General features: G+C 50.1%; 3 protein-coding genes across 3 annotated transcripts in view; 2 read left to right on the top strand and 1 right to left on the bottom strand.

Moving 5' to 3' along the window:
• Nucleotides 1-3,614, bottom strand: part of LOC135377815 (uncharacterized) — a 34,145-nt gene extending 30,531 nt beyond the window's left edge. The window contains exons 1-4 of the mRNA XM_064610505.1: nt 3,398-3,614; nt 3,163-3,326; nt 2,745-2,913; nt 2,450-2,620 (exon numbers count right to left, since the gene is read on the bottom strand). Coding sequence (XP_064466575.1) covers nt 2,450-2,620; nt 2,745-2,913; nt 3,163-3,326; nt 3,398 — 505 coding nt within the window. The 5' untranslated portion in view covers nt 3,399-3,614. The remainder of the gene's footprint in view (nt 1-2,449; nt 2,621-2,744; nt 2,914-3,162; nt 3,327-3,397) is intronic.
• A 13,584-nt stretch (nt 3,615-17,198) lies between these two features.
• On the top strand, nt 17,199-17,828 carry LOC135382438 (uncharacterized). Its single transcript, XM_064612593.1, has one exon. It carries the CDS (start codon nt 17,199-17,201, stop codon nt 17,826-17,828), a length of 630 nt encoding a protein of 209 aa, XP_064468663.1.
• Nucleotides 17,829-19,944: 2,116 nt separating this feature from the next.
• On the top strand, nt 19,945-20,391 carry LOC135382279 (Y-box factor homolog). Its single transcript, XM_064612585.1, has one exon. It carries the CDS (start codon nt 19,945-19,947, stop codon nt 20,389-20,391), a length of 447 nt encoding a protein of 148 aa, XP_064468655.1.
• The last annotated feature ends 1,053 nt before the right edge of the window (nt 20,392-21,444 follow it).

Raw genomic sequence — 21,444 nt, 5'->3', positions numbered from 1 at the left:
GAATGTCATCAATATGTAACAAAATGCGACTTCTACTTCCGAGAAACATGTTATAGTGCACTTACTGACCGTATAGCTATCTCAATTGTTCAGTTACGTTATTGATCCTCAAAAACTACGAGGGGTGCTCAAGTCAAACCGGGACTTTCTGTCTCCTGAGTGTACAAATCGCTCGCGCTACTTCTTTTTCGTCATTTTCACACGCGACAGGCATCCGCGTTCACCACGTGGTGGTCCAAAGTTTGTGCAAAACAGAAGACACGTGCTGGACAAGATGGCCGACAACGAGGTGAGCGCGCACATCGAACAGAGAATTGTCATGAAGTTTCTCGTGAATGGAGGCGTAAAGTCATCTGAAATTCACAGAAGAGTTCAGGCTCAGTATGGCCACGATACACTTAGCCACAGCAAAGCGTTTGGGTGGTGCAAACGGTTCCGAGACGGCCGTACATCAGTGCAGGACGATCCCGGCCGGGGCGGCTCAGAGCCCAGTGTCGGAGTTCCTGAGAACATCCAACTTGTGGAGCGCCTGATCCTCAAGGACCGAAGGATAACATGTCTCAAACTGGCTCGAAAGACAGACCTTTCTGTGGGAACATTGAATACTATCATTCATGAACATCCAGTTTCGGAAAGTTAGTGCCCGTTGGGTCTCGAGGCAGCTCTCCGTGTCTGACCGGCAGAGAAGACTGGAAATCTCCCAAGAGCTAAGGTACCGTTTCGACACTGAAGGACAGCCGTTCCTTGATCGGATCATCACGTGCGATGAAACGTGGGCGCACCATTTCACTCCTGAGTCTAAACGCGCATCAAAACAGTGGAAACATCCAGGCTCGTCAGCTCCCAACAAGTTCCGAAGCACCCCGTCTGCGGATAAGGTCATGGCCACGGTTTTCTGGGACAAGGCTGGCGTTGTTCATGTTGATTTTCTGCCCAGTGGTACCACCATCAATAGTGCATATTACTTCCAGGTTCGCAGGGACATGCATAAGGCGCTGAACCAAAAGCGGCCGGGCCTTATCACCAAAGGAGTCCTCCTTCTACAGGACAATGCACGGCCGCATACCGCCCATCTCACGACACGCATCTTACAGGAACTTGGCTGGGAGTTGCTGCCACATCTCCCTTACAGTCCAGACATCGCCACCAGCGATTTCCATCTCTTCGGGCCACTGAAGGCGTTCCTTGGGGCCGCCACTTCAGCTGCGACGACGAGGTCAAGAATGCGGTCCGATCATGGCTGCTACGCGCCGGTAAGGATTTCTACGCTGCCGGCATCCAAGCCCTCGTGAAACGCTGGGACAAGTGCATTAGTGCAGCTGGAGATTACGTTGAAAAATAAAACTAATTTCTCGCCTGTAAGTTCATTTTACTTTTGCGAAAAATGAAAAGACCCGGTTTCACTTGAACACCCCTCGTATTATGCACAATGGCTGAATGAACTTTAGGAACAAATGGAAGCACTGCAAAAAATCTGACAATCAAAAGAGTACAGCAACTCTAAAAAAAAAAAAAAAAGAAGCTTCGCTGACTCGGGAAGGACATGGAGTTGGTGATGTTTCCCTGAACCACCACTACCATCAGCCTGCATCAATAATTTTATAGCAGTCTCCAATTTATCCAATCAAGTGGGTTAGGATTCATCGATGAAAGATGAAAGTCACTGAAAAGGTTAGCTAGCTGTAGAGATCGAACCCACATCTTCTGGATTACCGATCCAGGGCTCTAACAATTGAGCTAAGCTAACACGCCTCTCCAGCGACTTTCGGGGTGCGTCATCTGAAGGGACGACAAACCAGTCACTCACTCTCACTCACCCTCCTTTCACTCCTACATTTTTTGCTCACTCATACACACATTCATACGACGGAAATCGGCGCAAGCGGCACCTGTTGAACAAGAGAGAAACTGATGGACTGAGGCTGGAACAACATGGAAGGGACAGATACAAACAAAGCCTCAAATTGCCTAAGAAATTGCCAAATAGCCTTCTTAGGCAATTTGAGGCTTTGTTTGTATCTGTCCCTTCTATGTTGTTCCAGCCTCAGATCATCAGTTTCTCTCTTGTTAGGATTCGTCCAATATAGCATGCAGCCACCGTGCTGAAAGGACACGTTTGTTTTACATATCGCTTTCTCACAATATTTACAAAGGAGAAAAGAGTGGTTCTTATCTAATGAACTACAAAGATAAAAAACACTGAAGACGATCGTAGATTAATTATGGTACAAGCTTCCGGACGGACTCCTTCCGAAAGCTTGTATGATAATAAATCTACGATCGTCTTCAGTGTTTTTTTGTCTTTGTGTTCTTCAACTAGGTCTTGACTGCCCTTCTACGTCTTTGTGCTAATGAAATACACTTATTTTAAAAACATAGTTGTATTGCACATTTGTTATTAAAAAAACAAGAAGAAGAAGAAGAAAAAAAAAAAACGACGCTGACTTACTGAAAGCGCTTTTCTGGCAGATGTAACGGCCTGAATGTTCGCACGGCTTCCAGGTCCACTGTAGTTCAGTAGCGTTATTGTGAGGCCGCCACTGTAACGCCAAACACAGGAGACTCTTGGCAGCTTTGTTAAAATTTTCCGCGCCCGAGTAACGCTGTACCAGAAGGTCTCCTGATGGATAGAAGCCATATGAGTGGGGAATTAACGCTATTTCAAACGGTGCACCGTCTGACGCGTGCTTTAATCGATTAATGATTATAAATTCTGAGAGACACGGAATGACTCGAAGCCTTACTGCTATTGGAATCCAAGTCCGCTTCCTCCGAATCACCTGCGTCCAGCCAAGATCCAGCGTCCGAATAATGCGTGGCACTCTTCCAACCACCCACCCAGTACCACGAACTCGTGGACGTGAAGCCGTTGCGAGCTACCGACGTCACCACAAGAGATCGCAGAAAGGATTCCTTTGGGGCAATGGCCTTATTAAAACACCTTCGAGCAATTACTATGTTGTAGCTTGACAAAAAATATATCTATTTCAGGAAAGTTCCTCAAGCAACGTAATGTACTGAAGTTGCCTGGTGGTGGTTTGGGAAGTTTGATTAGAGCAGGGCTTTGGTTTGCATTTGGTACTTTCAGTGCATTCTGCAGCTTAGGACACTCGCTGTAAAAACGGCATTGAAACCGAGTACAGTAATGACGGAGCCACTCACCTGATCGGCAGTGCGTACAGCTGCAAGCATGGCTTGAGATTCACTGCAGACTCTTTGGGCTGTGGCCCAGGACACTTCGGGATAGTTGGCAACCAAGTAGCAGTGCTTCCCGAATTGCTCGTACTGCCTGGTGTCACATTGCTGCGAAGTCTGCGAAGACTCCACTGAAATCCATAAAAGGAACTGGCATTAATGCTTACTCACACGCATAAAAGTTTGTCTGTGAGATGCTTACTTCAGCGTTCGCACCTTTGGCACCGTGCTAACAGGGGCCAATCGAGAACCTCCCAGCGAGCAAATTTCTCAGTTTTTTCGTTTTTTAATTTATTATGCTCTTATTCACTGCATATATCTGTAGATTCAGTAATTTCCCTGCAGAGTCACAACGCGAAAACCAGGGCCTTACGATAGCCTCCACCACAGCACCAGGCAGTATCCAGTTACTGAATGGCTGTCGCATGAACAAACCGAAGACGCCAAGAGAGCGCGACTGCTGCTGCGTTGTGTTTTCATACTCTGAATATGCCCCTCGTGACACTATAACAACCTCTATTTTGTCTTCTTCTCATTCCAAAGACCTGCCATGCGGTTATTATATACTGAACCATGTATCGTTCTCCACACATGACATATTGCGAGCCAGCAGAATGCTTCCCTTATGCAGGAGCATCCTGCGTCCCTGGTATGCATGCCACGGACTATATGTCGCCTCCAAAACGCTGAATTACCTGCTTGTAGCTCGGGCGTCTTCCTTCAGGTGCTAGTCTCTTAATGCAATGTATGTTCCCTAAAACCATTTCCGTCCCTTAGCCACAGCCCATTGATCTTCTAGGACCTCTCGCTTTCGTGACTTGGAGGCATGAACAGGGCCGGCGAGAAAAATTACGGGCCCCGGACGGGTCATGCCCGGGCCCTCTCCTCACGTCTCGATAACATAGTTTAAGTATTTCTTCTTTATATGATTACGACGTGCCTTGGGACGTGCGGGCCTCAGGGCGCAATCCTCGGCTGCACCCCCTCTCGCCGGCCCTGGGCGTGAAGTATATTTCCATTTAGGAACCCTGTTGCGTAACGGGGTCCGGGTTGTAGCGTAGCGGAACTGGAGAGGCAGGGGCCTGTTTTCAATAACAGTCAAACAGGCATCATTACATTTCCAGAAGGCGACAAACAGAAAAGCTTTGGAGGCCCTGCGCTTTGAAACAACCATAACGTCAGGCATGTTCCACATAGTGCACGTGAAGCGTGTACTATAGCATCAGCGCTGAGGTATTTGATGCCATATCGCTTCAGAACACCTCGCCCCAGTTATTTCCCTGGCCACTCTTATTTGAACTTCCTGAGGTTTCATTCTGCTCTACGGTGCCTCCAGCATGCATTGGATGACAAACGGCTAAAGCATGGCAACTATCAAAATCCAGAGTCCGCTTTCCCTACCAAGCTTCGACTAGGTCTCCGTATATGGAGGACTATTCATGGCTTCTTTGAGGCTTCCGTGCCACGTGTCACCAATATACTAGACCTCTATAATGTCGTCATGGAGTGTCTAGGAATTCCAAGAATTCTAGTTTTCCACTGTAAAAATATCTAAATTCCGTGGTAGAATATTATAAATTCCGCGTTTTTCCGCGTGCAATATTCGACGTAATAATGGTCGCAGGTGCGCATATACAGAAACCCTGTCGCAAACCTCTGCGCAAACTCTAACAGTAGAGCGTTACACAGGTGTTTACTTCAATAATATGCACTTTTCTTTATTCTGACTAGGTCACCTTTACCCAATACTTGAATTTGCCACATATCTCACACGAAGCACAAAAATGTTACGCTGTCATGCTCTCATAGTGTTCAACAAAACTAGCCTAAAGAATGTTAATAAAGCAGATCTGTAGCAACCCGAGCTCATGCTCCTCTTTGATGAGCTGGCGTTGGGACAGGAACAAAATTCTGAATTTGCTGAAGCTCTGCTCTACGATAGCCAATGAAACCGGGACATGGAGCAACGGAATCGCGATGTGAGAGCACTGGAGTGCGTTGAGCGGGGGCCTTGCCGTCTAGGCCTCGTCCACTCGCCGCCACATGTGGTTGGCCCGGGGGGAGGGGTTCCCGTCCAAGTGCATGCTAGCAAGCAGCGTTGCTTCGAGCCGGCGGTGGTACCAGTATAGGTCATTCCCCTTAGACTGCGCGGCGCGCTCCTGGATCGAGGACGACGAGCAGAACGGAAACTTGATCTTAGACGAGGACGAGATGGACTGGGCGAGTGGCTGCGGGTGGCAAGGGCCGCCACAAGGTGAGTGAGGCTGCTGACCTACTGGGCAATGTCATCCACACAGACGAGTCGAGGCGACAGTTCAGGTGCAGCAAGGTGATCGATGGCAGCTGCGTGAGGCCTATGAACAGCGTTGACGTTCACGGATGAAGGTGTGGCAACTTCCATGCCAGCGTCAGCAAGGGCAGCTAGCTCGTCGATGGCAAGATTCGACGCTATTACGTGGAGGTCACTGAAGAAAACAGCTCTCGGAGGAAACTGTCTCGGCAGTTGGTGCGCTGTCTCCGAGAAGCTGCTTCATCTGACGCCGTAAAAGCAGTATGGTAGGACGACTGTCGCCGAGCTCTTGAGCGGAGAGAAGTTGCTGTAGACGTGAGCGCTCAGAAGATGTAGTTTTTTTCAGAAGAGTGGATTTGAGGCTGTCGTAGGGGTTGTTCGGGGCAATAGTAGTAACGAGGTCGTAGCCTATGCCTATCCTAATGTGGAAGTAGCTTCACATCAACAGCGTGGGAACAGGAGCTACTGGCAGCCGGTGAAGCAGCTTTTCTGACCCGCGGGATTGAAAGCTCTCTTGCGCACCAGGATTGCGCACTCCACTCGTACTTTTTATGCGGATATGTATCTCACGGATTGTAGGCCTTACTTCTACTCCTCCTGACATATTTTTGTTTTTTCGAGCCCTTCCTTCCTCCTTTACGGTTCCTACACAACCGTCGATGTTTGATTAATGTCTCCTTCTTATAAAATCCACGAGTGCAAGGGCATTGTTCGCAGAATCAGACACGACCATACCAGACGTGCAGATTTTGGCTGCTTGGTTCATGTCTTAAGATGAAAAGGTGCATGTTCAGAGTCAGTTGCCCATGGTAAATGGCATTAATGCCTGCCAAAAATCATTAAATATCTCTTAATTAATTATAGATACGAAAAAATACGCCTCGCATTCTGGTGTTTTCCGAAGTAATTGAAGTCGTAGCTCGTAATATTTCGGCGGTGTGCTAAGACACTTACGATGTATTTTCTACGGGGCGAGCGCGGATGAACCACGTTCTCCACGGCCCTTTCGTCCTGGGGCCAATTGGATTTTATTCACAACATTTCATGCCCAAGATTCACGGACAAAAACTTAAAGCGTGCTTCGCCTGCATTACACCCATAGACGCAATGCATAAGAAACGTATAATTTCATTTTGACGGAGAACGCCGACACTTTTCACTGGTTCGCCACTGGATCCTGTGAGATCTATATACAAGGAATAATGCCGAAAAGGAATTATCCGTATATCTATAAAGGCTTTTGTTCCCCCGGCGTTTGAAATCTTACACATTGTACTCAATGGGACAGAAATAGAATTCGCGCTCCATCGTGATTTCACAGTCTTATAGATAAAAATATACCCGCTTTAGGTAATTTTCCACTGCAGTTTCACAATTAGGGGGACCATGTTTGGAACCTAAAGTGAATGTCTTGGTTTTGTAGCGAGCCAATTTTGTTCCCGAGGGCATCAAAGTGCGACTAAAATGTGAGACATCACATTTAAAGAGGGCTTAGCCTACCGACACTTCCGCATGTGGGAAAGCCGACTGTACATTTGAGCACGTGTAAATAGGAGGGGGAATGAAACTCGAAAGGGAGGGGAATTATCAGAGTTCAGCGCGCATTCTCCTCTGATAACCAGCACGGAAAGACGGTACAAACAAAGGTAAAAATATCTAAATTCCGTGGTAGAATATTATAAATTCCGCGTTTTTCCGCGTGCAATATTCGACGTAATAATGGTCGCAGGTGCGCATATACAGAAACCCTGTCGCAAACCTCTGCGCAAACTCTAACAGTAGAGCGTTACACAGGTGTTTACTTCAATAATATGCACTTTTCTTTATTCTGACTAGGTCACCTTTACCCAATACTTGAATTTGCCACATATCTCACACGAAGCACAAAAATGTTACGCTGTCATGCTCTCGTAGTGTTCAACAAAACTAGCCTAAAAAATGTTAATAAAGCAGATCTGTAGCAACCCGAGCTCATGCTCCTCTTTGATGAGCTGGCGTTGGGACAGGAACAAAATTCTGAATTTGCTGAAGCTCTGCTCTACGATAGCCAATGAAACCGGGACATGGAGCAACGGAATCGCGATGTGAGAGCACTGGAGTGCGTTGAGCGGGAGCCTTGCCGTCTAGGCCTCGTCCACTCGCCGCCACATGTGGTTGGCCCGGGGGGAGGGGTTCCCGTCCAAGTGCATGCTAGCAAGCAGCGTTGCTTCGAGCCGGCGGTGGTACCAGTATAGGTCATACAAAATAAAGGTGTGCTTTCACGACCAAAGAGGCTGAAGAACAGACAAGGCTGCAGATACTGCGTTCCCCTGAGGTTCGCGTTTTGGGAAATCGAACGCTCTCCTTCTTAGTATCACTTTCTTAAAATCTTTCTGACATTGTACTTATGGCGTTAAAAAGATGTACGAAAATTCTTATGGCTGTAGTGTACCGTTATTGCATTGTGATCTGCCCGCCGATGATTTCATTTTCATCTTTACCTTATCTGTGACCGTCATGTTTTTTGTATGTATACAATGTATGCTTACCTTTATGTTTCACATTTTTTCTTAATTTTTCCACGCAGCACCACGGGGAAGCTTGGTTGCCACCAGTATGAAATTTGATGGCTACCTTAATGGCTGTAAAATCGTATATTTTGTCTAGCGTCGTTATATACCTCTATTTAGGAGAAGCGAAGGCAAGGCAATTTTTCTTTTTCTTTTCTTCATGCATACACTTGTCTCGGCGACAGCATATGCTTAAACTGTGCATGGCCGAGCCGTTGCGCCTGCGCTCTGCGGGAGCGTCATTCACGAACAAAATGTGTATGTCATTCTGGCCACAATGGGAACATACAGGGGACAAGACCGCCCAGCAAGCACGGTGGAAGTAAAAGTTTAGGGGTAGCGCTAGTAGCGCCAAGGCATCGTGCTCGCATCAACCAAACATTTCTATCTTCGCCTGGAAAACATGCACGAGCCGTGCGGCTCTGCTACATTGTCGTCGTCGTCTTCCCAAATGCCAACATATAACAGACTCAACGCTAAGCTCGGTGATTTTAGAAATTCTACCTACAGACACATGGCGAATTCCATTGGGAGAGCAATTTTTGCCCCGCGCTGGGTTGGGTTTCGTGCAAGCTCCCGGCGGGGTCGCACGGGTTTGCTTTGTCAATGGAATGCTAGCGCTCAAGGTACGATGCGCGCTCGTGCATGGCGCGTGACCCGCGTGCTTTCTCGGGTTTGCTTTGGTCACGTGGAGTTCAGTAAACGGCTTTGGAATCGCACAATATAATGACACACAGCGGGACGCACCGTTATTTCCACTGTTCAAGAGACTGCGCGACACACGAGTAAAAAGAAAAAGAAAAGAAAGCTCAAACATCACGGCCTTGGTCTCTTCACTCTTCACTTCTACTCTGGTCTCCCTTCAAATCCGCGTATTGATCTTTCGCCTTTGGGCCAGGATCTTTCGCGGTGGAGGGAGGCGAAAGGGCGCTTGTCCCATCCTACAGTTCACAATACGAGGCGAAAGGGAGCCGGTCCTTCATATTTGGAGAAGGGCCCCTTGATAACGCGGTCCGCCCCTGGGTGGGCCGCGTCTTTGAACGCGCGGCCGATAACAAGGTCGTCGGGGCAGTAGCGCTTGCGGTGCTGTTCCGGGAAGATCTTTTCTTGATCTTACCGCGCGCATGCCTCCTCTTCTCTGTCGTGTTGCGCTCAAGCAATCGCTAGGTCAAAAAGTATTGCTCCTTCCCAAGCAGCACAATGTACTGAAAGTCGAGTGCAATAGGGGTGGACGGTATGTGTCTTATCAATGTTCTTTAGTTTCACGAGTCTCTTCAAGGCCTTCCACCTACCCGTCCACCCCTATTGCACTCGGCTTTCAGTACATTTTGCTGCTTGGGTTGGAGCAAATTTTTTTTGCACCTGCTCTACCAATGGAACATTCAACGCATGTCTCGTTCTGTCAATGGAACAGTTTTTGCCCCATCCCGGGGTAAAACTTTGACCCAGCTCTGCCAATGGAATGCGCCAATAGATTTCCTGTCCTCGCACTCAGTGAGCCTCGTCTAGCAATGTCTTTTAGACTGTACAACGTACAACTACGTGATATATAACTCGCAAAGACCACGGCCCAAGCCGGGTGGTGGTGATGGAACTGCTTTCCGTAGTCGGCCACGCTCAGACGGGCGACGTCACGACTATCGCAAGTTTGACCGTGCGTCCTGGGCCGGCTTCACAGGTGTAGTAGCCGCGAAGAAGAAGAGGTGCATGCGTGCATGTAGTTCTGTTCTTGCTTTTGGTTTTCCTCGGAAGAGGCTGATTCCGTTTACCTCTGTCTGATGCTATGTTTCATTAAATGCCTTCTCATTCTTGCTACTAGCAAGTCTTGGGTCATCTCAACTGGCGACGAGGATGACGACTCCACCGGCACTAACCCAGCAAACAGTGGCTGTTGGAGACAGCACTCGGAGGTTTCGCAGCCCGGGAGTGTTCGATCCTTCGAAAGAAGAATGTACCAAGTAAGCTTTGAAGCAGCTCTTCGGGTGGCTAGGGTCACCGAAGACGCGGACAAATGCAGCCTGTTAATAACGTCTCTGACTCCCGAGGTTTTCAAACCTTTGTACCAGGGTGTCGAACCGCAAAAAATGCGGGTTCGGTTCGGGTTCGGGTTCGCGTTGTTTTGATTTCGTTCCGGTTCAGTTCCGGTTCGGCCACACCAGAAATCGAACCGGTTCGCAAACCGGTTCGCAGGCCCCGAACCGGTTCGCGAACCGGTTCAACGCTTCCGTTTTATATTTTCCCTAAAACTGCTTTTATCAGGAAATGCGTGGCTAATAGCTTACTGCTGTTGTCTGCATTGACGTCTCTAGCGGTGCGGTAGCCCTTTAGCGAGAGAAATGAGAAATGGATGAACACTTATTGCAACTAGAGTTCACGCTGTTGAAGCGGTGTAGTCCTGCTACTTTCTGTTCCCAAAATCTCTTTTTTCACACGCACAGTGCCAGCAAGATACACTTGAAAGAAGCCTAATAAGATGGACAGCGTAACATAGACGACAGTACATGCCGGCACACTGCCTTCGCAATCGCCTTCGTGAATCGATCTGAAACCGTACTGAAGCATGTCGAAAATAAGCCTGCCAGCCTTACTCTGTCCGAGCTCACAGCAGTGTACTAGTTAGTCCACAACACAACGCCAATGTGTCACGACACAACTGCGCTACCAATAAGCAGAACCACATTTACTTTTCAGACCACGACCAATCAAACAGGCACCGTTCTGCGTACGCTCCTTCTCCACTTCTCATGTTTCTGACTTGTTTAATTTGTACTGCTCACGTGTAAAGGGAAATCTTGGGCGCTTATTTGATCACATATTCGTCCTGTAGAGCTATATAACTGGCCTACTCCATTCGTGTTTCATTCGTCCGCGTGGCAGAAGAGCAGACGCCGCACCGCGCGTGGGGCGCTAGCCGCGGCACTCACAAGGACAACTGCGCTTCAACATGTTAAAAAGACGCTGAAAGTATACTTACTATACGTCGTCGTCTGACTGCTAGGTGAACATTTCTGAAATTTATGATATAGGCGCGTGATGATGATACCAATGTGTCTTCGTTCGGGGATAGAGAGGAACTCTTATGCTGACTTCTTTTATGTCCGAACCACGACCTACTCTATACTAGAGACCTGGACAGCTGGCGATCCCCTATGGGAGAGACGGGTCACGGGTTAGTTATGTTAGTGACCGCTGCAAGCGCCACATAGCATTATTGGGGAGAGAGAATCACCCTTGCCACCGCCTTTAGTCTGCTACGCATGGATACACAGGCTGTTGCTAAGCACGCGCTATTATCTCTCTTATACTGCTTCGTCGTTGTCAACACAGCCTACCATACATCGCCGCGGTTTCGACAAGTCACGTGGTAACGAATAGTGCGAGCTAGCGCCAAATCCCATAGCCAAGCGGCGATTGCCAGAACTACTACCCCGGTGCTGGGAGCATTGCGGCTGTCCAGGTCTCTAGTATAGTAGTAGGTCATGGTCCGAACCGTTTTGTTGCGAACCGGTTACCGCTATTATTTTTTACGGTTCTGTTCCGGTTCGGGTTCAACAGTGTCATGAAAATTTCGGTTTGGGTTCGGGTTCGGTTCCAGCAAAAATAACGGTTCGGGTACGGTTTTCGGTTCGGGTTCGGGTTCGGTTTGGTTCGAGACCCTGCTTTGTACAACGTTCTTCAACCTCACGACGTTTTGACCGTTGCATATTCAGAGCTGACCAGCAGACTTTCTGTTCACTATATTCCCAAAAGGTTTAAGGAGTTTGTACGCCTCAAGCTTTTCTCGACAAATCAAGGTGATACGAAGCCAGTAAAGGATTTCGTGCAACGCCTTTCGGCCATCAACGCTCACTGTGCATATGAAACTAAAACGGATGTTCGTGCTTGCTTACAGATGCTGCGAGACCAACGCGTTCGTGCCAGATTGGTACTAGAAAAGGAGCTGACGGCGGAAGCTCAATCAAGAGACCTAAACTTTGCCGAAGCGGTGCACAAGCTGGAGAGTAGAACTGAATGTTTTCGCTGCGGAAATTTAAATCATGACCCGCAAAAATGTAGGTTCAAATATGAAAACTGCCATGCTTGTGGTAAGGGTGGGCATATCGCCAAAATGTGCCGTGGAGGTCGTTCGGCAAGTGGGAGGAAAAGCTACAGCGTCGAACACATTTCCAATGTCTTCATGACCGGCGTATGTGAAGGTCAGAGTGTAACTTGTCAAATAGCAGGCAGCAACGTACTCCTCCAAGTGAATACTGGTGTTGCGAAAAGTAAAGGGCGAAGTGTAGGTTGCACGTTCATCTCCGTGTGCAGGAGCAGGAGCAGGAGTGTGCAGGGGCTACGTTTCTTCTTGTGTGTGCCTACTTCTCCCCTTGGACTTGCGGGGAGTTGTCTGTGAAAGCAGCGAAGGCTGCAGGTATGGCAACGCCCCTTGTGGGCGGTCTTGACGGTTCGTGGACAGCATCGCGGACCTTTGCGTCCGAACAAGATGTGGCCATCTTGAAGACAGCTGGCGTCCACTCTATCCCAGTGGCCTTGGTCCCCACCGATGGTTCGAGGGTCCGACTGGGAAACCCTAGGCTTCTGCACTCGCAAATGGAAGCAATCTCATCATCATACCGCGATGTGACTGAGGTCAAGCCTTACTCATCGGGCGGCGTCTTGATCCGTACAGAAAGCCTTCATGTTGCCGTCTACTTCCTGTCGTGCTCCCACTTAGGGTCCTCTGCGGTGAAGTCGTTCATCCCCTCTCATCTTGTCTCGGTTAAGGGCGTCATTCGCGGCGTGGACACCTCACTTGCGGTTGGAGACCTTTTGGACTCCTTCTCCTCTGTGCATGCCATCTCCGTGCAGCGTTGTTCTCAAGTAGACGGGGGGCAGCGCATTTCCTTGCCCACAGTCATCGTCTCATTTGCTAGCTTTACGCTTCCTGCGGAGATCAAAGTATGGCCTCTTATCTTTCCCGTGTTCTCTTTTACTTCGCGCCCGCGTCAGTGTACCAATTGCTATCGCTTCGGTCACGGCGTTCGTAGTTGTCGCTCCAAGGCTCCGTGTCGAAAGTGTGGAGGTGAGCACGGTGAACCCGACTGTACGTCCCCAACGGTCACCTGCTGTCAGTGCCACCAATCACATTTTGCGGATTCTCCTTCATGCCCGGCTAGAGAGTCCGAGCAATGCCTCTTGTCTGTTATGGACCAGCGGCATTGCTCAAGGCAGGATGCCATACGCGTGGTATCTGGGGGCGGCGCATCCTACGCGTCCGCAGCCAGCACCGCTGGCACTGTCCCAGTAGCCCTTAATCAGTCCTTGCTCATTGATCTAATCAAGACTTGTGTCACGCAGGCGCTGGAAAAGTTCTTCAGCTCTCTCATACCCGCCACTGCCATCGCTACTGCCTTGCAGTCGACTTCGGTGGCGCCGGCTGCTGACGAACCTCGTCCGCAGGAAGGCGCATCCGGTGTAGCCTGCACCAGCGTGCAGTTGCCGGATAGGCCGTTTCCTGATGCTTCATCTCTTCTTTCTACCGACTCCGAAATGGACCTTGCAGGCCCCTCGCCTTCGGCTGAAGGTCTTGCAGGTCAGCTTTCTCCATCGTGTAGAAGACGAAAGAGGCGGAAACGCAGGGATAAGGCAGGGAAGCCTGAGTATATTCTGACCCAGCTAGTCCAAACAACAATTGTCAATGACTCTCAGCCTTAGCGTTATTCAGTGGAACTGCCGTAGCGTGTTATCGTCTCTAGTTGACTTGCACCTTCTTATTGCCTCCAATTCTCCTGATATTGTCCTGCTACAGGAATCCTGGCTTCGGCCTAACGACAATTTTATTATTCCTGGCTTTCGTGTATTTCGTCTGGATCGTTGTTCCGGCTCCTCTCGAGGTGGTGGTTTGCTAACGCTCGTTCGAAGCTCTCTGCCGATTCGCTGTGGGGTAGCTTATACCTATAACAGTCATATAGCAGAGGTGCTCGTTATTTCCATTGCGGCCTCTCAGGGTCCGCCTGCATACCTGTTGAACGTGTACTTGCCCAGAGGATGTGTGCCTTCAGCAACGATCGTACTGGATCATTGTCTGCTCCGGTGCTCCAGTGACTGTCTAGTTGCTGGTGACCTTAATTCCCATCACCAGTCCTGGGGCGCATGTACCGATTCTCGCGGCAATCGTCTCTTCTCCTGGCTCGTACGTAGGAGCTTCTCAGTAGCAAATTCTGGCTCGCCCACATTTTTCAGAGGAAGCCATCAGTCCGCCATAGACCTAACCTTGTCGTCGGGGGAGATGCTCAGTCTCCTCCTGGTCCCCTCTCGACTACGGCTACTGCAGTGATCACATTCCGCTCTACTTCATCTGCCATACCCCTCTGGCTCTTTCAGGCCCGAGCTTCTCCTCCTCTATCTTTATCAACCACCTGAGGGCCGCCACGTTCTTGGCTGCCCACCTGGAGGATCTCGCCGTGGACTCACCGCCTTCCGGTATAGAACTTCTCTCGGTCATCGACGAGTCCATTGCGATGTCCTCTTTCTCTGTTCCAAAAAGACCGCGTTCTACTTTCCCGCGCTGGTGGAATGACGATTGCACGCGCGCTCTCCGCCTCAGAAAGGCTGCCTGGAAACAGTACAGCTGTAATCGATCGCCCCGGCAACTGGTCTCTGTACCGGTCCCGCCGTTCGTCTTTTAAGCAAGTCATTGGTATGGCGAAAGAAACTTTTCTTTCCTCCTTTCACTCGACTGTTTCGCAGCCCGCTCGCCGGCGCTCCCTATACCGCCTTCTCCGGAGAACCAGATCCTCCGCAGAGTCGTTTCATCGTCTGTCTATCCCCTCTGACATTCTTAATCTGCTGCAGCGCAGTGCGCTTCACGAACGCTTTGCCTCTACCTGATGCTCCCAGTGGCAGTTTTGATGACGCTCAGTTTGCCCCAGTCAGCTTCGATGAGCTTGACTCGCACGTTCGCAATCTGCCTGCATCCTCGGCGCCGGGTCCAGACCGGGTTTCTGTCCGCATGTTGAAACTGTTGTGGAACACCTATCCATCCCTGCTGATCTCTCTGGTGGAGACGTCGCTCCGTCAGTGCTGGATCCCACCCATATGGAAACTATCAAGGATTACGCTCATTCGTAAGGATCCCAAGAAAGACTGCACCTTGGACAACCTGCGACCTATTGCGCTAACATCTCTCTTCGCGAAAATGGCTGAGCGCGTCGTTTTTGATCGCCTCATGCGGTTTGTGACTGTGCACGATGTGCTTTCGCCGGTTCAGATCGGCTTTCGTCCGCGGAGCTCTATCTGGATAGCCCACGTGACCATCAACAACCACCTCTCGAAGGCGACGCTCCTCTCTGAGTATACTGCTTTAGTCACACTGGACGTCGCGAAGGCGTTCGACTCTGTCGAGCTGTCTTTGCTTTTTTCCTCGCTGGACTCCCTCGCTCTTCCTCCTTACATCGGCCGTTGGATTAAGTGCTTTCTGTCAAACCGCATGTTCGTTTGCTCGGATGGCTCGTACTCCTCGTCTCAGCATCGCCAGTGCAGGGGCGTCCCGCAGGGATGTATCCTCTCGCCTCTCTTGTTTAATCTCTTCTTACGCTCCGTGCCGCTTCACCCTGACATTGTGACCCTCGTGTACGCAGATGATATTGCCTTTCTGGCGTCGTCATCGTCTCCGCGCGCGCTGCAAGCCTTGCTCCAGCAGTACCTTGATACGCTAAATTCTTGGCTTCTATCCCTCGGCCTCTCGATAAACGCTGGAAAGTCGGCAGTCCTTTCTTTCCTTTGGCGAACTCCGGTTTCCGTCTCGTATGAATTGCTGCTCGGCAACTCTGCTCTTCCTCAAGTTCCCAAATTAAAATATTTAGGGATCTGGTATGACGCGTCGTACAGCTTATCGGCTCATGTTGCCTACCCCGCGGGCCGGGCCACGCGAGCCCTATACTTCTTGGCCTCTTTCAGCAACACGCGATCTGGCCTATCCAGCCTACCTCCCCCCGCAGTGCTCTCCGCGCTCCTAGACACTCACGTTAGTTCACTCCCCTCTCACCTTGCGATCTTCACCGATGGCTCTGTCGTAAACGAGAAAGCGGGCATTGGCTTCTTCATACCATCCATGGGCGTGCGCAGGAGCATCCGCCTCCCTGACTACATCACGATCTACTTTGCAGAGCTATTGGCTCTTCTGATGGCGCTCCAAGCTGTGCCGTCCTCGCACAGTCTAGTCTGCTTCTTCACCGACTCTTTGTCCCTCGTCTCCAAATTAGACAGTGGCCGGAGCTCGCATGAACGTGACCTGCTTCTCGCATTCTCTCCCTCCTTCATCCATGAAATTCTTCTGACGTGGGTTCCCGGCCACTGTGGGCTTTCCGCTAACGAAGTCGCGGATTCTCTTGCGCGTGCCGCCGTCGCATGTACTCACCTCACTGTTCTACCCCTGACCCCTACGGTTCTATACGCAATGTACAAAAGGTTTGACAGCCCCCGTAGAGCTGCTGCCCTCCAACAGCAGCTCCGCGCGCGGCCTGAACTAGCGCACCTGGAGTTTGGCTGGAACCCTCTCCTTTGTGGTTCGCGGCGAATGGAGGTTCTGCTCACGCGTTTTCGCTGTCGCGTAATTCAGCTGAACTATTACCTCCATAAAATTCGCCGCTCTGTCTCTCCTCTTTGCCCTTATTGCCAGCAAGACGAAACCATTGAACACTTTTTCCTCCACTGTTCACGCTACTCATCCCAACGCGCCATGTTCCTAGCCGTCCCATTCCGTGCCCAGGATATTCCAATGTCGGCATCTTCCATTTTGTCTTTTGGTGGATTGTCAGGTCACATTCCGCTCCCCCGCCCATCTTTTATTCAGTCATTTCATTCATCTCATCCTCTCATCGCTTCGCATAACCGTCATTAATTGGGTCATCATGTCACGATCCGTGGCCAATTGCCCCGTGCTATGCGCCACTGCGGAGGAAGACGAAGAAGAAGAAGAAGAAGAAGAAGAAGAAGAAGAAGAAGAAGCATTCACCTGCGCATGAGCTTCTTTTCATTCCATGTTCATCGCTTGCCCAGTAAACATCTTCATCACCAGTCTGCGAGTCAGAGTGTTGCTAGCATTTCTTAGTTTTTCTTGGTGCCGAAACCCGGGAAGAAGAATCTGCTCAGTTCCTGATTCAGACTGATCAGACGCATGCACGATGGACCGACTTCGTATGCAACGGGCACCAGTTCATGCCAGAATTACCATGCGTCTGGACGAGATACGCTCGATTCTTCAGCGCTCCCCTCCATCAAGAGAAGAGCTAGGAGTCAAATTTGACGTTCTTAACACGAAAGCTTCAGTTCTCAAAGCCGAAATAGAAGCAGAGGCTGCTGAATGCGATCGCTACTTGGAGGAAATTGCAACGGCTCGACTGGCCGCTCAGCGGTATCTTAACGGACCACGAGAAAGCTCGACCACCACCCCTGCTCGGAGTGGAGGACCCTCGGGACACAGCTTGCCATATGCCGCGAGCCTACCGAAATTACGTATTGAGCCCACCATCGGAGACCTGTTCTCGTGGCAGTCCTTTTGGGACCAGTTCAACGCAGCGGTCCACAATAACCCGAATCTATCGAACGTACTGAGGTTCCAGTATCCCCGCTCGCTGGTCAAGGGCAAGGCGGAGTTGGCCATCAAGGGCTTGGATCTGACTAACGACAACTATCCCGCAGCGCTTAAGATTCTCAAGAATCAGTTTGGAAACAGGGATAAATTAGTCTCCGAACATCTAGCCACTTGCCGACCATTGCCGACCACCCGGTTTGTGACAACGTGGGGAAGCTAAGGCAGCTCTACGATACCCTTATCGTACGGATGCGCAACTCGGTCTTTCGCGGTCTCGGTCGGTCGCAAAGAGCCTCTCGGTCTTTAAAAGCTCTTACGCCATTGTCCTTAAAACAGCGCTACTCAAGAAAGCTGCCACACGATCTCGAGCTTGAATTTTACCGCCATAGTGCATCGCAGACCATCCATCGCAGTCCATCGTGCAAAAGGTCATACCATACAACCAACCGGATCTGACTCTCGCGAGCTGCAGCTTTTGAGAAGGAAATTGACTACAGGGAACGCCTCCTAGGACGGTCTGTCAAAGAATCTGCACAAGCTCACTCGGCGCATCTTCAGGAATCTTCTGTACGCACACCTTCTGCCGTGGCTCTCTGCAGGAACTGATGGTCCGAGATAAGCTGCATTGTGTGTGGCTCGAAGGAGCACTCTGTGGGCCTGTGCTCCGCTGTGCTGTCACCTGCCGAGAAGCTGCTGAAACTTAGTCTGAAAGCTACGCCTTCCGAGCTGACATAGACTCCGAGTACCGACTCTTCACGACCTTCTACATCTTCCTCTCTCAACGTGTCAATAGCACGTCCCTCGTTATGTCGGAAGCACAAAGGGCTAAGCTCAAGTTCGATCAGCTTCCTTCTGAGACCCTCCCAGTACCTGCTGCTGTACAGAAGGGACAGCAGCAAAGGGCTAAGGGCCGGGTCCCATAGCTACACACAGCAACACGGCAACATGGCAGCAGATCAGCTTTCTGCTGCTGCTGCTGCTCTGCTGCTGGAGGCGTCCCATAGCTTCGTTTTGAATTAGCGGCAGCAGCGGATTAGGAAACACAAAACGTGTTGGCAACTGCGGCATTGTTTACATTTCGCACATTCCGAAGGCGTACGCAGCAGCTAAGCCTTTTAGTACACACACCTAGGAACGCTAGGTGGAAGGCGTTTGTGTGAGAGATATATTGTGGATTTGTAGCTCATAAGTGGACTTTGAGATGAGTGTGGTGGTGGTCTGAGCCTCGTATTACCTGATTGACTCTTCGTTGATGTGTAGTCAGTTTCGCGACATTCAACGTAGGTTCGTCCCGCTGCTGCGCAGAACAGTCCTTGCTGTGTTGTGTGGAGATTCTTCTACGGGATTTTGTCGTATAAATATCGCCTCGTTACTAATATTTGGTATTTTGATTTACTGTGACTGCCAAATGCGTACGTTGCTCTTAGTGAAATAAAATTGTCTAACGAAAACAAAGGCCCCTTCTGCTATTCACTGCTTTCTGCCTGTTTTCACAAGGAATGGGTTCTTATCTATCTCTATCGAACTTTTTTTGTTGTCTGAACATTGTCTTTCTCTATCTAACCCTTTTCAATGGTCAGTTTAATTTACAACAACCTAGCTCGCAAGTCGTCGACCCTCACAAGAAATGTGGTCTGTATGGTTTTCACACATCATGGACGTGAAAGTAATTTGCTTGTACGTTATCAGGTCAAGGTATCAGGTTGTCAGGTACTTTCCAGAAAACAAGCGAACATGTTAGCTACAACTCTGGTACACAACATACGCACAACGTAGGTTAGGTCGAACACTTTATTGAACTTTATGAACTGATCGAGTTATGTCCTGAAAGCGCACTTCACGCAGTCCAGTGATTGAACACTCGCTCCAAACTACTGGCAATCACAAGCGTGCACAGGTCTTCAGAAACAAATCACAGAACAACCAGACACAAACCTTCTGCCGTCACTCACCACCCTGCTAACCCTAAACACTGTCGAACGAAAACAATACCAACCAACCTAGCTTGCGAGACCGGCTGCTCAGGCTGCAGAGCAACAGGGCAACACAGTAATCAAAAATTCGGATACGGGAGCAGCAGGGAATTTCTGCAGCTCGGCAGCGCTGCTGCTCTCGCCCAGTGCTATGGGACCGCTCGTGTCACTGCAGCTCTGCTGCTCCGCTGCTGTTGCTCTGCTGCTGCTGCTCAAATCGAGACTATGGGACACCGCCTTAAGCGTGGAGCCCCGAAACGACATGACATGAGCGACACGATCAAGAAGCCTGTGCTCGCCGACCGTGTGCTCGGAACTGTCAAATGGTTCAAGTGAAGAACGGCTATGGATTCATCAACCGGAATGACACCCCACGATGACGTCTTCGTTCATCAGACGGACATCACTCACAACAACCCACAAAGAGTAATGCGCAGCGTAGGTGAGAGAGGGGTGGTCAAGCTTAACGTCGTTCTTGGAGAGAAAGTTCGCGAAGCGGCCAACGTGACTGTGCCTGATAGAGAAGCCGTTCCAGGAAATCCGTGTGCTACAGGCCGGCGTCGTTTTGGTGGACGCTGGTTCCCCAGACCACATCGCTTGATGTCCCGCAGAGGGCCACCCCCACAGGAGACGGAATGCCTTCCCGACACCAGGCGTTTCCTACCGCAGCGTCGAGGATCCTTACCGAGATCTTCTAACCATGGGTTCTACCGTTGTCTTAGAGGTCTACCACGGAACACCCTTCAAGATGACCTTCGCAGGACGTATGAGTACGAAAAGTATGACGACATCAGAGACCAACAAGTATAGAACGAGGACCACCAAGGATGTACTATGGAAAGTACTTGGGGCGTCATCCCAGACGATCAAGGAGCGAAGATGACGACATAGAGAGCTATAGGGATAACGAGCCACATCTACAGGATATGACGACGGGATCCTTGAGGAGGCCGTCATATAGACCGCGTCCAAGACCTCGGTCGGTTTTGTCGAGGCAGAAGGGAGGTGGATGGGCCGTCGTTGGCAGGAATGACCATGCTCTCAGTAGAAACCAATCATCGGGAGGAAAGGTCGTCGAGACCAAAGAGACTGTTCGCAAGAAACGACGCTATAGCCGGACGAGGATCCCAGAAATGAAGTGGCAACTAGAATACATTGTGGAAGTACCTTCAGCTCATCGTCTACTGTGCACTGCATCCGACAGTCTGGTGCTCTTGGTATCATCTGGTAAATCAAGGGGCACCTGGGCCCTTGCTTGTGGTGGCACTTTCTCCTGGCGGAGACGGGCTAGTACGAACTCGCAACATAAACTACCCGACCGAGGCATTCTACGACGGCCAGTGCAGCAACAACCCCACAAGCTGGAGCTCTAGCGTGTCGCGTCCCGTCTGGCTCCAGAGTATATGTTAGGCTCCAAACCCATGGTCATGGGCAGTGAAGAGAACCATCTGTGCGCGTGAGTAATGTTGGTTGAGCGCTGTTCGGGTGAACACGCTATGTTCTAGTCAGGTACATTTTCTGTAATAAACTCCAAGTTGTGATACTGGCGACGAGAAACCTACGCAGCCGATTCAAGCATGAATTCAGCAACGCTTGGAGAGTTTGTACCTGGCTCCAACTGGACCTAATGGCGGGAGAGGTTGGAATTTTTATTCGAAGCCAACGAGGTACAAGACCCAGCTAAGAAAAGAGCATTGTCTTATTAATCGCTCTTCCGGCGATTAATAGGGCCAGGCAATTCTCATTGGCGTTTATCGACTGCGTGAACGGTTACCTCCGCCATTACATTTTCTGGAGGCACACGCATCCAGGGAGCCTGTGAACGAGAACCACCCGAGGGATGGTGGTGCCATCCATCGGCCA

The sequence above is a fragment of the Ornithodoros turicata genome, chromosome 1 (genome assembly GCF_037126465.1).
Source record: "Ornithodoros turicata isolate Travis chromosome 1, ASM3712646v1, whole genome shotgun sequence".
Lineage (NCBI taxonomy): Eukaryota > Metazoa > Arthropoda > Arachnida > Ixodida > Argasidae > Ornithodoros > Ornithodoros turicata.
Note: the sequence above shows the minus strand (reverse complement) of the source record. Positions and strands in the feature narration are given on the sequence as shown.

What these genes read in the sequence shown, in the direction of transcription:
- LOC135382438 (XM_064612593.1), top strand. Translation starts at nt 17,199, where the DNA reads ATGGACCGACTTCGTATGCAACGGGCACCAGTTCATGCCAGAATTACC.
- LOC135382279 (XM_064612585.1), top strand. Translation starts at nt 19,945, where the DNA reads ATGACACCCCACGATGACGTCTTCGTTCATCAGACGGACATCACTCAC.